At 33.9% G+C, this 14,264-nt stretch overlaps 1 protein-coding gene across 12 annotated transcripts in view; it reads right to left on the reverse strand.

Moving 5' to 3' along the window:
* Atat (alpha-tubulin acetylase) overlaps window positions 1–14,264 on the reverse strand; it is a 91,058-nt gene that overhangs the window by 60,642 nt on the left and 16,152 nt on the right. For 4 of the 12 annotated variants that reach the window (XM_070111712.1, XM_070111715.1, XM_070111709.1 and 1 more), the window contains exons 2-3: window positions 6,173–6,328; window positions 4,386–4,541 (exon numbers count right to left, since the gene is read on the reverse strand). In XM_070111712.1, the coding sequence (XP_069967813.1) occupies window positions 4,386–4,541; window positions 6,173–6,279 (263 nt within the window). In that variant the 5' untranslated portion in view covers window positions 6,280–6,328. The other 8 variants (XM_070111713.1, XM_070111710.1, XM_070111714.1 and 5 more) reach the window with 4 other exon arrangements.

Here is a 14,264-nt window from a genome sequence, read left to right on the forward strand (position 1 = left end):
GATGACATATGGCACTGAGCACTTCGTTCTGTTGACAACTCGTAAAATTTCACGAAAGCTTTTACCGTCATCACTTAATTTTAGTATTATTTTCCGCTCGTCAACACTTTTTTCTTTGCCTTTTGCATTCATTTCGATTAAAGCTGAATAATTCGAAAAATTTACTCACAAATTGCAGATTTTGCCTTCAATTATCTAAATCTGTATTATTGACAATAATGCACAAAAAATTATCAGGTCTTAAACGCGTAGAAACTACAATAAACTAATGTAATATGCAGTGTGCGGATACTTTTTCTGCTTATTCTCCATTAGTAGAATTCAAAAAATGCCGTTAATTTTGCAAACGAACATAAGAATTCCATGAAATTTGGCGACTGTAATGATATTAGCTTGCGCATCTGATATTCTGAAAAGAGCTTCAAAAACGCATATATTTTATTGATATTTTTATTGAAACACATTCCACGGATTGGTGAGCGGAGGCAATACTTTCGCTCATCTAAAGGTTGTTTGTATCACGCAAAACTAATAGAGATGGATATGAGGTTATATATGTACATACATATATATAAATAATCAGGATGACAAGACGAGTTGTATTCAGAATGCCTCTCTGTCGGTCCGTCTGTCTGTCTATGCAAGCTCTAACTTGAATAAAAATTGAGATATCGTCATGAAACTTTGTAAACGTGTTCCTTGGTCGAATCGGGAGTACGAGATGGGCGTAATCGGACAACTGCCATGCCCACAAAACGCTATTAATCGAAATCATATAAATTGCCATTACTAAGCCACAAATGAAGATACAAAATTGTAACTGCAATAATAAGGGGCACCTGCGGTTTGATGATTTTTGAAAATTGAGTGAGTAATTTGAAAAAAAACTTATGAGTTTTTATTTACTCAATATTTAGTTGAGTGTCCATTTTGGGAAATTACGGATGATTCTCGGCATAGATGACACCAAATCCGCGCAGATGTCATTGGGAATTTTCAGACAATCTTGTTGAATAACTGCCCATAAATCGTGCACTATCTTCGGTTTCAGTGCCATGACTCGCCTTTTTATTATTACCCACAGATTTTCAATTGGATTGAGTTCTGGACTCTGGCAGGCCAATTCAGCAATGGAATTGCTTGGTTTTGAAGCCATTGAATACAGACCTCGACTTATGGCAGGGCGCATAGTCCTGCAACTTTTAAGCAACTTCTGGTATGCTACAGAATCTAGCTTTCTCATTATCTGCACAATAGGACCAATACCATGCTTCATGAAGCAACCTCACACCATAACACTTCCCCCACCGAACTTAACGGTCTTCCTGGACCAATTTCTTATTTGGGGGGCGTCGCGCATAAGTTCTCCCATCAGGCCCGTGTAAGTTGAATTTAGATTTGTCGCTCCAAACTACAGAATTCCATAAGAAAAAAGGAGAATCCCTATGCAGTCTCATTAGTTCCAATCGCGCCTTTCGATTATTGTGTGAAACTTTTTGCTTTTTTAAACTTTCGCATCCCCGAAGGTTGTTTCACAAAAGCCGCAGTGTAACAGTCCTGCTGGCAATATTTACGCCATATTCCTCCTGCATTGTAGCTCGTATTTGCGAAGAAGTTACAAAAGGATCTTTAAGCGCCTGCCGAAAATGAGTGAACTTCTAATACAACGAGCAATTTCAATAATATTTTCCAGTCCTGGAACATGTTCCATATTAGGCGCCTTTCGTCTTCACTGGAGCTCTTGGAACGATTCCCATCCCATTTTTAATATTTCAAGCTGTCTACTTAAAATTTTATTTACAAATAATCTCAGAGAAAAATTATAACCTAAAGCGGAAACGAATTACGAAAAACTTTTCTGATGGCACGGTGTGCTAATTAAAATGCCAGTCTGAATCAAAAGCCTTTATAAAATAAAAGCATACTTCTTTGAAACCGACCACAAAATTTTCAGTAATGCGTGATTTATAACGGTAAAATAACAACTTATTGACAAACAAAAAAATAATTTCCTAAAATACCGTTATCTTCAATTTTCAAGTAGAACTATTGCAAAATATCAGTCAATGTGTTAGATATCTTGGCAAAATTAATTGAACATAATATTCGAAATACTTTAGTTTAATTCCGAAAATATGAGAAATAGGATTATAATACATATATATAAAAATTTCTGTTATTCTAACAAACCTTATTATATTGATGTTTTAGTGCTGAACATGATATAAAGTTGATGTAGACCTTGGTGTTAATCTCATATCTCTAATATCATCAATTCCGATCTTCTGGTTGACGTTTTGCATATCAACTCAATATATTAAATTTAGTCTCTATGACCTACCTATAATATAACTTAATAAAGTACCAAATTGGATTGTATTGTAATTCATGCACGATTTCGTCGAATAATGAATGTTGAATTATTCGCAAAATGTCTTTCAACATGTTGCTACAGAGTATAATAGTTTTGTTCACTTAACGGTTGTTTGTATCACCTTAAACTAATCGAGGTAGATATGGAGTTATATATATATGGTATATAAATGACCACGATGACGAGACGAGGCACGATTCCTTGGCAAAACTCCTACCGACATTGTATAGATGGATGAAATCGTATTATAACCTCGCCTCCCCATATAACGGTTCTGTTGAATACTACTAAAAGCGCGATAAATAAATACCCCCAGAGATATTAAATTTTAAACCCGAAGTTTAAAAAAAAATCGTCTTCTTCGATGAGGCTCACTTTCATCTGAGTAATGCGGAAAATGAACAAAACTATCGGTTCTGGTGCGAAGAAAATCCACAAACTATTCATGAACAACCACTACATTCACAAATTGACAGATTGGTGTGGTTTTTGGTCTGGTGGAATCATCGGTCTGTACTTCTTTCGAAATGAAGCTGGTGACACCGTGACTGTCAATGGAGAGCGGTATAGATTGATGATAACCAACTTTTTATGGCCGCAGTTGATCTTGACTACATCTGGTTCCAACAAGACGGGGCTAGGTGCCACACAGCACGTGCAACCACCGAAATATTGCGAGAAAAGTTTGGAAAGTCGATAATTTCAAAAAAATTCTGACAATGAATGGCCTCCAAAAAGTTGCGATTTAACACCATTAGGCTACTTCTTGTGGGGTTATTTGAAGTCATTAGTCTTTTGCAATAAACCAGACTCTCTTGAAGCTTCAGAAATCAATATTGAACAAGCTATTCATGACATACGACTAGATTTAGTGGAAAAGGTACTCGGAAATTGAATTCATCGAAATCGTTCCTGCAAAAGATCGTGAAGGCCATTTGAATGATGTTATATTCAGAACTTAATTGCTTCGATTGTACTTCACAGTAAATAAAAAACATTTGAATTTCCTTAACAATTAGTGTTTTTTTATTCATATCACTCTTATTGGAAAACCCTTTATTTGTGATGGTACCTTAATAAAATTCAGGGCATATGTAGCATGTTAATAGTATGTGGTATTGCCAAAAATTGATAAACCTGGGTCAATACATACAATAATATACAATTTTCAAACTTCCGGTTGGCCTTATTCATATATACGAATTGCCCCTACTGCCATATACTACATACCTTACAAGCCTTCTGACGAATATGTTGTTCTGTGTGTGAGTTATATATTTATACAATTGCTTGAAAATATGTTCTCAAGTAAACCTGAGCAAATTCATTATTGCAATCAGCCCGTCCCTTTCTCTGCCCCCAACATAGCATATATGCATAATGATTTCCGACTGAATATAAACCGTTTAGGTTGGTTAGGTTTCCTTGAAAGCTTTATGGTGTACCACATAATATGTATGGAATTGGTCTGAACCTTACATTCCTAATATAAAGAATTGCGATCCTCTGGTAGACGTTTTCCACACCAACTCAATATATTAAATTTAGCGTCTTGAGTTTATATCAACTAATTCTAATTTAAGGATGATTTTTATATAATTTTTGTTGAAGCGATTAAGATATATTAATAAAACTAAGTGTGTACATGCCCTTCAATATAAATTAATAAGATATCAAATTTGATTGTTATCCTTTCACGATTTCGTCGAATAATGAATGTTGAATTCTTTACGAAGTACACTTGAAAGTATTTCCCTGGCTTTGATCCATTACTACTATACTAATTTACTGCTTTTAATTACCATAAATAAATTAATACTTTTTACCGCCAGATTCTTTCAACCATTTTCCTTTTCATTTGCATATTTATATCACATTTATTTTTTCGTGCATTTCATTTATGACTGTACTGCCAGAACCAGTAGCATTATATTATATAATTCATACCTGTCCCACAATATTACTGCAGTGAATCACAATTGAATATTCAATAAAATTAAAACTTACTCACCCGTCACATCCATTGATATCTGCCATAAGATAGACTCTTTGATTTTCAGACATTCGAAGCTTTTGGGCTGATGTAATAGGTTTCGACAGTTTCTGAGCTACGGCTGAAAGTTCACCTAACCGATCTATAATTTGAGACACCTTTGAACTAACCTCCCTATAATTAGAAGAAAGTGAAAATATATGTTAAATTATTTGCTTGCACGGAGTATATATAATTCACCTTATGGTTGTTTGCAAAACATCAACTAATCGAAATATATATATAGTTCATGCCAATTTGAGGAAGTTGGTAGATTCCAGATGGGAAAATCTATTGAAATTGCAAAACTTAACTCTGATACAGAGGATCATAGCAAGGATGGCTTCCTATTCTACCTCCCACATCACACAATATTACATACATCAGATACATTCACTTAACAATATATAAATCAAGCACCAATATAGATATCAGAATAAAACTTTGCAGAAAACGTACATTCTTGGCGTAGCATCTCTCATCAAAAATGCCTACTTTCTTTAACATTAAAGGGTAGTAAATACTTGTTTTAGTGCGATCGGTGTGTAGATTTCCAAGGCACTAATATGTTGACTTAAGTTTAAATATTTCGGATAAAACACAAAACGTTGTATTAAAACTAAGTGAGTCCATATATTATGAGTTAATAAGTTACCTTATAGCATAAGGGAGGTATACTTCTTCCGTAAGAAGCCAAGTACAGGAGCGGAACCAACGCTTTGTGAAATCGCTAAACTTATATATGAATGAGATGTGGGTGACCACGAATTACGGATGTGGGTAGCTTCAACTATGTTCGCGGAAAGTTTATCCCGAAGGCCGAAAAAAACTCTCATGGCATTGCTAAAAGATTCAGTTCCATCGTTTATATTGAAATTGTTGGAGATGCTCATGGACCTGTACATAAGGAGCAGTATACCGAGGAACAACATTTTAAAAGCTTAGCATGCCTAACAAATAATAAAGGAACGTTATTTGAACGCATTAGTTGAAATTGAAATTTGCGACTTCAACAAATTAGTAATAGACTCAAATATATATATAGGATATATTTGAAAGTTATTAGTAGATGTTGAAGAGAAGTGGCGACCAAACACTTGTCAAATTTTTCTATTTCTTTTATCTTTTTCTCTCTATTATTCATAAATTGAATTCTACTTTTCGTTTCGGGTATACAACTCGAATACTTAAGTATGTATGAACTTACAATGACTAATATAATATTATAAAAAGAAAATATCCTGGGTTTCAATGGCCGATGAATAATATGAATCATATAATGAATGCCAATTTGCAAAAATTATTACAGGCAGTAAAACAATTTCTCAGCAGTGGATTTTCTAAAAATTTAATAAGCTTTTAAAGTACCAGAACTTAACTTGTCGACACTAATTGTTACGCAGGGGGCTTGAATACTAGAAAAAATATATTGTTGAAATACTCCAAGAAGTAAAAGAAGCTGTCAATAAATGAATCTGTAATGTTAATTTTTTAAATAATTAAATTGTCAAATAAATAAAACAAAAAAGCAAGATAATAAATATATATAATTGGATATCTTTAACGTACATAGACTCCAAAACCAAACGAAAAAAAATTTCTTTCGCTACTCATTAGTCGACACTCAGTAGCCATGCGTAATGTATATTGTGGTTTCTCAGCGACTTCTATACTCACGCTTGTTGCAATAAATATAAATATGGTTATAAAATTATTTAAATTTATTAAGATTGTGTATACATCTTGTTTTACATAATTCTACTTACATGGCCATTCTTCTATCACCTAGAAATGTGTGAGGTAACAAATTGGATGATATTTTTACAACGGGTTGACTAAAAATACAGTTGATGTCAAATTTGAATTTAGCCATTTTTATTAGTAAAGTTCTCTTTCTAGAAAGCCTCTTTTTTTATGTTTACCTGTAAAAATTTAAAGCAAAACGGTAAATATATATTTATGTATATACTTCTTACATAATGTAATGTCATTAGATTATCAAACTGACTGACAACTGACTGCCTATAAAGCCTTAATTTAACATATGTAATATGTTATATGAAATTTATAATTAAAAAAATAAAATCGACATAAATATAGCTTACCAAATATCTTACGAAATATTTATGTTCTGTGAAGCACCTTGTTGTTGTGAAGAAGCTAAAATAACATAAATAGAAACCACCCTTATCGATAACTGACTGATAGGAAGTAGGCTCATTACTCTTACCAAAAGGGGATTCCTCAATAAGTATGTATGATGTTGGTACACTAACCGGATATAAAGTAATTAATTTCACTAGTTTACAGTCATTTTGCGACTGTGATGTTAGAGGCTGTTTTTTGCTAATTTTGGATTGCTAATATAATTTACAAGGTCTTGACCGAAGGATTTTTTTGTTCAATTACAACTATTTAAAAAAGAAAACTTTCGACAAAACTTGCGTTTTTTGTAAAAACCTCTGCCAAAAATACTATTTTTATTTTTTTCCTTCGTCCAATACCAAGTTTAAGGTCTTAATTAAAACACGTATTTTTTTCTTTTTACTTTAGATGATCCTGTAAGTTCTGCTGTCAACGCGGAGCACGTTTTTTCCGAGGGAGTGCCAGAAATGACGTCGTAATGGCCACACTTTCCAAAATTTTTGTAAAATATGTATCTGTGGAATAGTAGAAAGCTCTAATAAAATATTTAACATTTTTATTTTTTAAATATGTATTGAAAATAGGCCGTTTTTTGTTCGAAGAAGCCAACACAACCCCATAATCCACCATGCATCAACATTTCTCTCCAAACAAAATTTGCGAAGGAATTATTTGACTAAAGAAACTTTGCAACAAAAGTCCTTCGCGAAATGCATAACTTAGCCAGTGGTGAAATAAGCATCGCAAATATAATCCAAGTTAATCGTTTTCTGCCGTCAGTATTAACCGAAATCAATCATTTCGGGAGCAGTTGAGTGAATACAAAGCCATAACCCTTAAGAACTTCGCCACCGCAAAATCAAATCGTCACTTTATCACCCATCACATAGCCACCTAACCCACCAGATTTCCCCATACCTAAACGCTTACCGCCCGAAAAACTTAAAATCAAAAAACAGTTTCTTTTGGACGCTGGCATTTGTCGACCGTTCCTCGGTCCATCGACTAGCTCTCAACATATGGTGAAATCCGATCAACACCGCAAGATTCAGGGGAAGGCAGCTTAGTTATTAACTACGCAAAATGTGTATAGGATCAGCCAGAAGTGAAGGCCTCAGGTTTTAATATTGACAAAACTGGAGTCTTGAAAGAACGAATGATGGTATTTCGAAAAATACCAGAAAACCGTGTGGTTTGCAACTTTTAGTCGACAAGATGACATTTTTTTATCCAAATTTATAAGATATATTTTTGTGCTTACGCCGAAATGCGTGCGCTTTATTGATATTCCTAAGACTCTACAAAATAAGCTTCTAGAGCTGTTTATCTAGCTACGCTGCGGCCGTTATCACAGTGTAAATTTCTATTTGTTGGTTGTTTACAAAATATCTTCATAAGTTGTTTCTTCTTCTTTTATTCAAATAGATAAATATAATAGAGTAGTATTTACCACAGTGTATCCTTCCTCTTTTCTGGCTGATCTGACAAAGCACAAATATGTTTTGTCCTGGTTTATATGTACAATAAATTTGCATTTACCGTACAAATCAGCACAGCCATAACATAACCAGCACAGAATAAGTTTTAGCTTTAAAAATGTTTTCAATGTAAACATGCATGTATTTTCAACTTAAACCCTGAACAGGGTATATTAAGTTTGCCACGAAGTATGTAATACCCAGAAGAAAACGTCGGAAACCCTATAAAATATATTATATATATATATAAATGATCTGCATGATGAGCTGAGTTGATTTAGCCATGTCCGTCTGTCTGTATATACTAGGCCCTCAGTTTTTAAGCTATCGATATGAAATTTTGCACCGGTCCTTTCACTAAGAAGCTGCTCATTTGTCGGAACCTCCCGTATTAACTGAACGATCGGAGTAAAGTGCTTGTATGGAAAACTTTTCCATTTGACGATGTATCTTCGCAAAATTCGAATAAGTTATTGTCTAAGGCAACAATGTAGTCTCTGAATCAGATCACTATAGCATATAGCTGCCCTACAAATTAAAAGCTCGGAATCAAGTTTTTGTAAGTGAACAAATAGGTAAGCGCATACCACAGTAAAGTTTTGATGTGGCACTTACACTCGTGGTTAATATTAGAAATGAAAAGCAGATTTCTTTCTGATATATTTTATTTTTCATTACAAAACATACTATACTTAACACTTATTTAAATACTGGGATAAAGATAGCCGTGTGGAATCGATGTCAAACGAAATGAGGGCAGTTGAAGGTTACAGGATCGGTGACGCAACGAATTCGTATCGAACCACAGTTTTTTCCGGGTAGAGTAATGTGTACGTGTTGAGGGAGGCTTAACTCATTTAACCAGTAAGGAACCTTTGTATTTGTAACGGGTATTATAGCTTAGTAGCAACCGAAGTTAACGTTTTTTATTTTTGATTTTATATTTTGCGACATGGAGCCAGAAACTGCGGACACCTAATTGTTGAATGCACAGCAGTCTGTAGAAGCAGGATAAGGGCTCTTGGATCTATATATCCGAATAGGGATCACATTGCATCAATCTCGCCCAGTAGGATGCTGGAATTTATCAGAGTGATCTGCCTATGTAAGTCTGTGTTACAGAGGTAAGGCCGTAATAGACCTTAGCTTGTTGTTGTTACTTATATTTATATTTATAAATCACACATAAATTTAATTGTTCAAACACTAACAAACCCATACATACCATATAATCAATAGTATAAATTAAGTCACACAAACTGTGCATTATCATTTTATACCCTACACACCAATATGAAATATTTTTGAAATATATTAATAATATTTATTTTATTTAGCACACAGGCAAGTTTAATGTCGAGTCTCCGACATTTTGGTCATTCAAGCCGGTCAGTGCCGGATAAAATGGAACCCACCCAATTAACCACCGTTTGGATCATCAGGATTACTCACCCACCCAATCAACGACCTTTGGATCAACAAAAATCAAGGCAGTAAGGCATACATACGTGAAAAATATTGGAAGTGCATAGACCCAAATTTACCTAAAATGTTTTTATCAGCGCAAGTCGGAATAAATGGGCATAGTGAAAAAAACAAACAAAAAAATATATATAATAATTAAAATAAATGTAGTGCTTAACGGGTATCAAGTACAAAGTATTTGCGAATTAGTTATTGCCATATTCCGTCGGCACATTGTATATTATACATACGTACATACAATACGAGTATATACTCCATTTTTTGGAGAGCCAAGTAGTCTTGCTCTTGTCACCTACTCATACATATGTACGTACATATACAAATATATAAATTGCATTAGGAAATTTTCCGTTCGTCAGAACTTTGCACATCAAATATTGTGTTCATATAAGGCACACACCAACAAAACCAAAAAGAAATGTAATAACTAACCCTACATATCCCAAGAGGGTTCACGATTTCATAGGACCGTCAACAATTGTCTTACAAATCTGAATAATGTATACATAGACATCAGAAGTTGGAACCCAATCTTAATCTTCTTATATGGATTGAAACTACCCAAAAACCTGCCTCATCAACTTGAGTACACCCTAGAAGTCAACTCTGAAATACCTTCATGGAAAACTTTCGACGTGTTTCTCACCCACAGATACAAATCTTTGAAAGCACTAAGAAATCTAACTGACCCCGTTCCAGTTACCCAAACCGACAGTAGATCCCATAGAAAAGAAAAAGACAGGAAAGTTTATACCTTTTACGCGAACGACTCTGGAACTTTTACCTAGAGTTGTTCACACGCTAGTGAAAACCTGTAAGAGGCAGCAGCATCTCAAAAAAACCTCAAGACATTGAGAATTGTAAATTATGTAGAACCCAACATTCCATTCGAGAATGACGTATCAACTGCACGAGATGAACTCTTCATCTTTGGAGTCCGCAGGATTTGCTTTACGACCTCATGGACATCAAACGACCCAAAAGTCTTGTCTTCAAAAATCTTAATGCAAAAAAATGTATTATTTTTTCTCATTAACCCTATTTCGTTTACTAATAGAGAAGTATTATCGATTATAAACTTTCATAAAGGATTACGAAGCCCTCAATCTTATTGAAATTTCTCGGTGGACCCCCTTTTCAACATCAGCGCTCATAAATTTTCACAGATTCTCTGATGCATCTGGAAAAGCTTATGCAGCAACCCTATACATCAGTGTTGGTGGCTCCAATTAAAAGTATATCCTTGCCAAGGCTATAACTTTGGTAATTTTACAATTGAAAAAAATCTAAAGTGAAAAGAACAACAAAAAAAATCACATTGGGCTTTTATTGGTTTGCTGTTTGAAAAAGAAATTGTATCGCTTTTGCGCGTCATCGAAACCATTTTTATTAGTATTGTTATCAGAAACAAAGAAAGAAGATTGTTATGATATTAACTTATTTTATTAATACATATTAATCTTATCTTTATTTCTATTGGGAAAACATAAGATAGAGCACAATATGCCACAACTATTTAGTTCATGAACCTGACATTTTGAAAGGATTTACAAAACATAATAAATGTAATTTACCACCATGGCAAATGCGCCTTTGTTCAGTCGATAATGTGATAAACATCTGTAAAGTAAGCATGTAAATACATACAAGCCAATAAGTAGCAAGCTAAATATCACTTACTATTCCCCTGAGCCATCAAGTGGATTCCTGCGATCTCTTAAAATCTTTTCGTTGTTTTCTTCCTCCAATGAAATAAACTCTAAAATTGCGGAACTTCTTGTAAATTTTATTTGACTTTATTCAGCATTTTAAATTTATCTATGAAATTCCAATCAGATTCTGTATCACCATTAAAAAAACAGAATTGGTTTGCAATTCTGGCAGTTAAGCAAATCTTTAAAACTACAAGAGGGTAGTCAGGATTTTCAAAAATCGATTTATGCATTTTCTCAAAAATATACTATTTTAGAAATATTCTCTGATTTGAAGTAGTTACGACAAATATTTTTCGAGTTATTCGATAATTATCAAATGGTTTTCGGGCGCTCTAAAACGTTAGTGTTCAAATAGTTTTTTTTGAAAACATGAAAAACTAGTCACTGATCGAAGGAATCTATTTTCTAGGGATTTTAGCGAAAAACTGTTAACATTTTCTTAGGTCACCATTTTTTTAATTTAAAAAATCTTTGATCAGGCACTAGATTATCTATTAATAAGACTAATTCTTTTTTTGATCCGATTGATTTTAGACGAATCTCCAAGGATTAGGGATGGTCACCGCAAGGAGTCTCGGTTGGAACTGAAACCACACAAACAGCCAGTACTGTTAAATATATTATTTTTTTTTTATTTCTGTCAAGTCACGTCGAAACTTTTTTTAATGATGCTATGTTTTTACTTTCATAAAATAAAATAATTTACTGTATTTATTTACTATATTTTATTTATTTATTTTTTTTTTCATTTCCAGACATAACACCAGCATTTCTATGGAGACATTTGGCGTAGCGTGGTGTACTTTTAAATATCTGCACCTAAAACCTTTAAGAATATTTAACAAATAAAATAAATATTAATAAATTTCAAAAGAATTTTATATTGGTGTGTTTGGGTGTGTAGGGTATAAAATGGAAATTCACAATTTGTGTGAGTTAGTTTATCAGGGGTGTTGTGGAATCCAAGACAGATTTGCGTAGCCAATTCTAATTTTCAATGGTGTCACAGAATCTGATTATATTTCGTCTTTTCGAACATATGCACAACCCATATTCGAATCAGCTGTTTACTATTGTGACAAAACTTCCAAATGAGTCAATTTGGAGGTGTTTGATAAATTTGAAATACCGAATAAAGTCTACTAAAGTTTACAATGAGTTCCGCTATTTTAACTTTTATTTTATTGGAAGAAAAAATCAACGATCAAAAAATTAAAAGGAAGATTTTAAAAGATTAAAGTAATCCTCTTGATGCACTAGGGGATTCGCATGTGAAATTTGGCTTGCATTTACTTGTATGTTTGTATACATGTTTACTTTACAGATTTATATCACATTATCGACTGAATAAAGACGCATTTGGGTGTTAAATTACGTTTTGTAAATCCCCTTAAAATATCTGGATTTTGCCCCATAAACTCATTAATTATGACATTTTGTGTTCTATTCTTATGTTTTTCCCTATAGAAATAACGTTAATTTATCGTAACAATAATAAAAATTATTTTCTTAACATACATTTCAAGTCTGTCAACGATTATCCTCTTGCTTTGTTTCTGATAACAAAACCGATAATATTTCTGTTTCGAACGTCAAACCAATAATATCTAAATTCATGACACCTACTACATTTTCTTATCGGTTTCAATTCTGATTCTGACAACTATCAGATTCTGCAATTCAATTTATGTGTGATTTATAAATAAAAATGTAAAAAGGGTAACCTTTGTGGTTTTATATTCCCGCGTAGATTTTTTGGCACTTTTCCGTTCTTTCGGTGTTTTGTTCTTGTTTAAATGAGTATAAACTCCCTTCTCCAAATATACCACTCCACCTGGGAAATTAATGGCACGCCCTAATATAAACCACCATATACACCACACCCAACACCGTCTTTACCATAAGGGCACACGGGGCCCGTGCCCAGGGCCTCTTTTCTCAGGGGGGCCCCGAAGGACATACAATTTTTCTCAAAACATTTTTGTCGGACACATTACTTTTTTTCGCAAATTAGTAACCCTGTTTCGAACGTCAAACCAATAATATCTAAATTCATGACACCTACTACATTTTCTTATCGGTTTCAATTCTGATTCTGACAACTATCAGATTCTGCAATTCAATTTATGTGTGATTTATAAATAAAAATGTAAAAAGGGTAACCTTTGTGGTTTTATATTCCCGCGTAGATTTTTTGGCACTTTTCCGTTCTTTCGGTGTTTTGTTCTTGTTTAAATGAGTATAAACTCCCTTCTCCAAATATACCACTCCACCTGGGAAATTAATGGCACGCCCTAATATAAACCACCATATACACCACACCCAACACCGTCTTTACCATAAGGGCACACGGGGCCCGTGCCCAGGGCCTCTTTTCTCAGGGGGGCCCCGAAGGACATACAATTTTTCTCACACATTTATTCTCAAAACATTTTTGTCGGACACATTACTTTTTTTCGCAAATTAGTAACCCTGTTTCGAACGTCAAACCAATAATATCTAAATTCATGACACCTACTACATTTTCTTATCGGTTTCAATTCTGATTCTGACAACTATCAGATTCTGCAATTCAATTTATGTGTGATTTATAAATAAAAATGTAAAAAGGGTAACCTTTGTGGTTTTATATTCCCGCGTAGATTTTTTGGCACTTTTCCGTTCTTTCGGTGTTTTGTTCTTGTTTAAATGAGTATAAACTCCCTTCTCCAAATATACCACTCCACCTGGGAAATTAATGGCACGCCCTAATATAAACCACCATATACACCACACCCAACACCGTCTTTACCATAAGGGCACACGGGGCCCGTGCCCAGGGCCTCTTTTCTCAGGGGGGCCCCGAAGGACATACAATTTTTCTCACACATTTATTCTCAAAACATTTTTGTCGGACACATTACTTTTTTTCGCAAATTAGTAACCCTGTTTCGAACGTCAAACCAATAATATCTAAATTCATGACACCTACTACATTTTCTTATCGGTTTCAATTCTGATTCTGACAACTATCAGATTCTGCAATTCAATTTATG

This window comes from Bactrocera oleae, chromosome 6 (genome assembly GCF_042242935.1).
Source record: "Bactrocera oleae isolate idBacOlea1 chromosome 6, idBacOlea1, whole genome shotgun sequence".
Taxonomy (NCBI): Eukaryota; Metazoa; Arthropoda; class Insecta; order Diptera; family Tephritidae; genus Bactrocera; species Bactrocera oleae.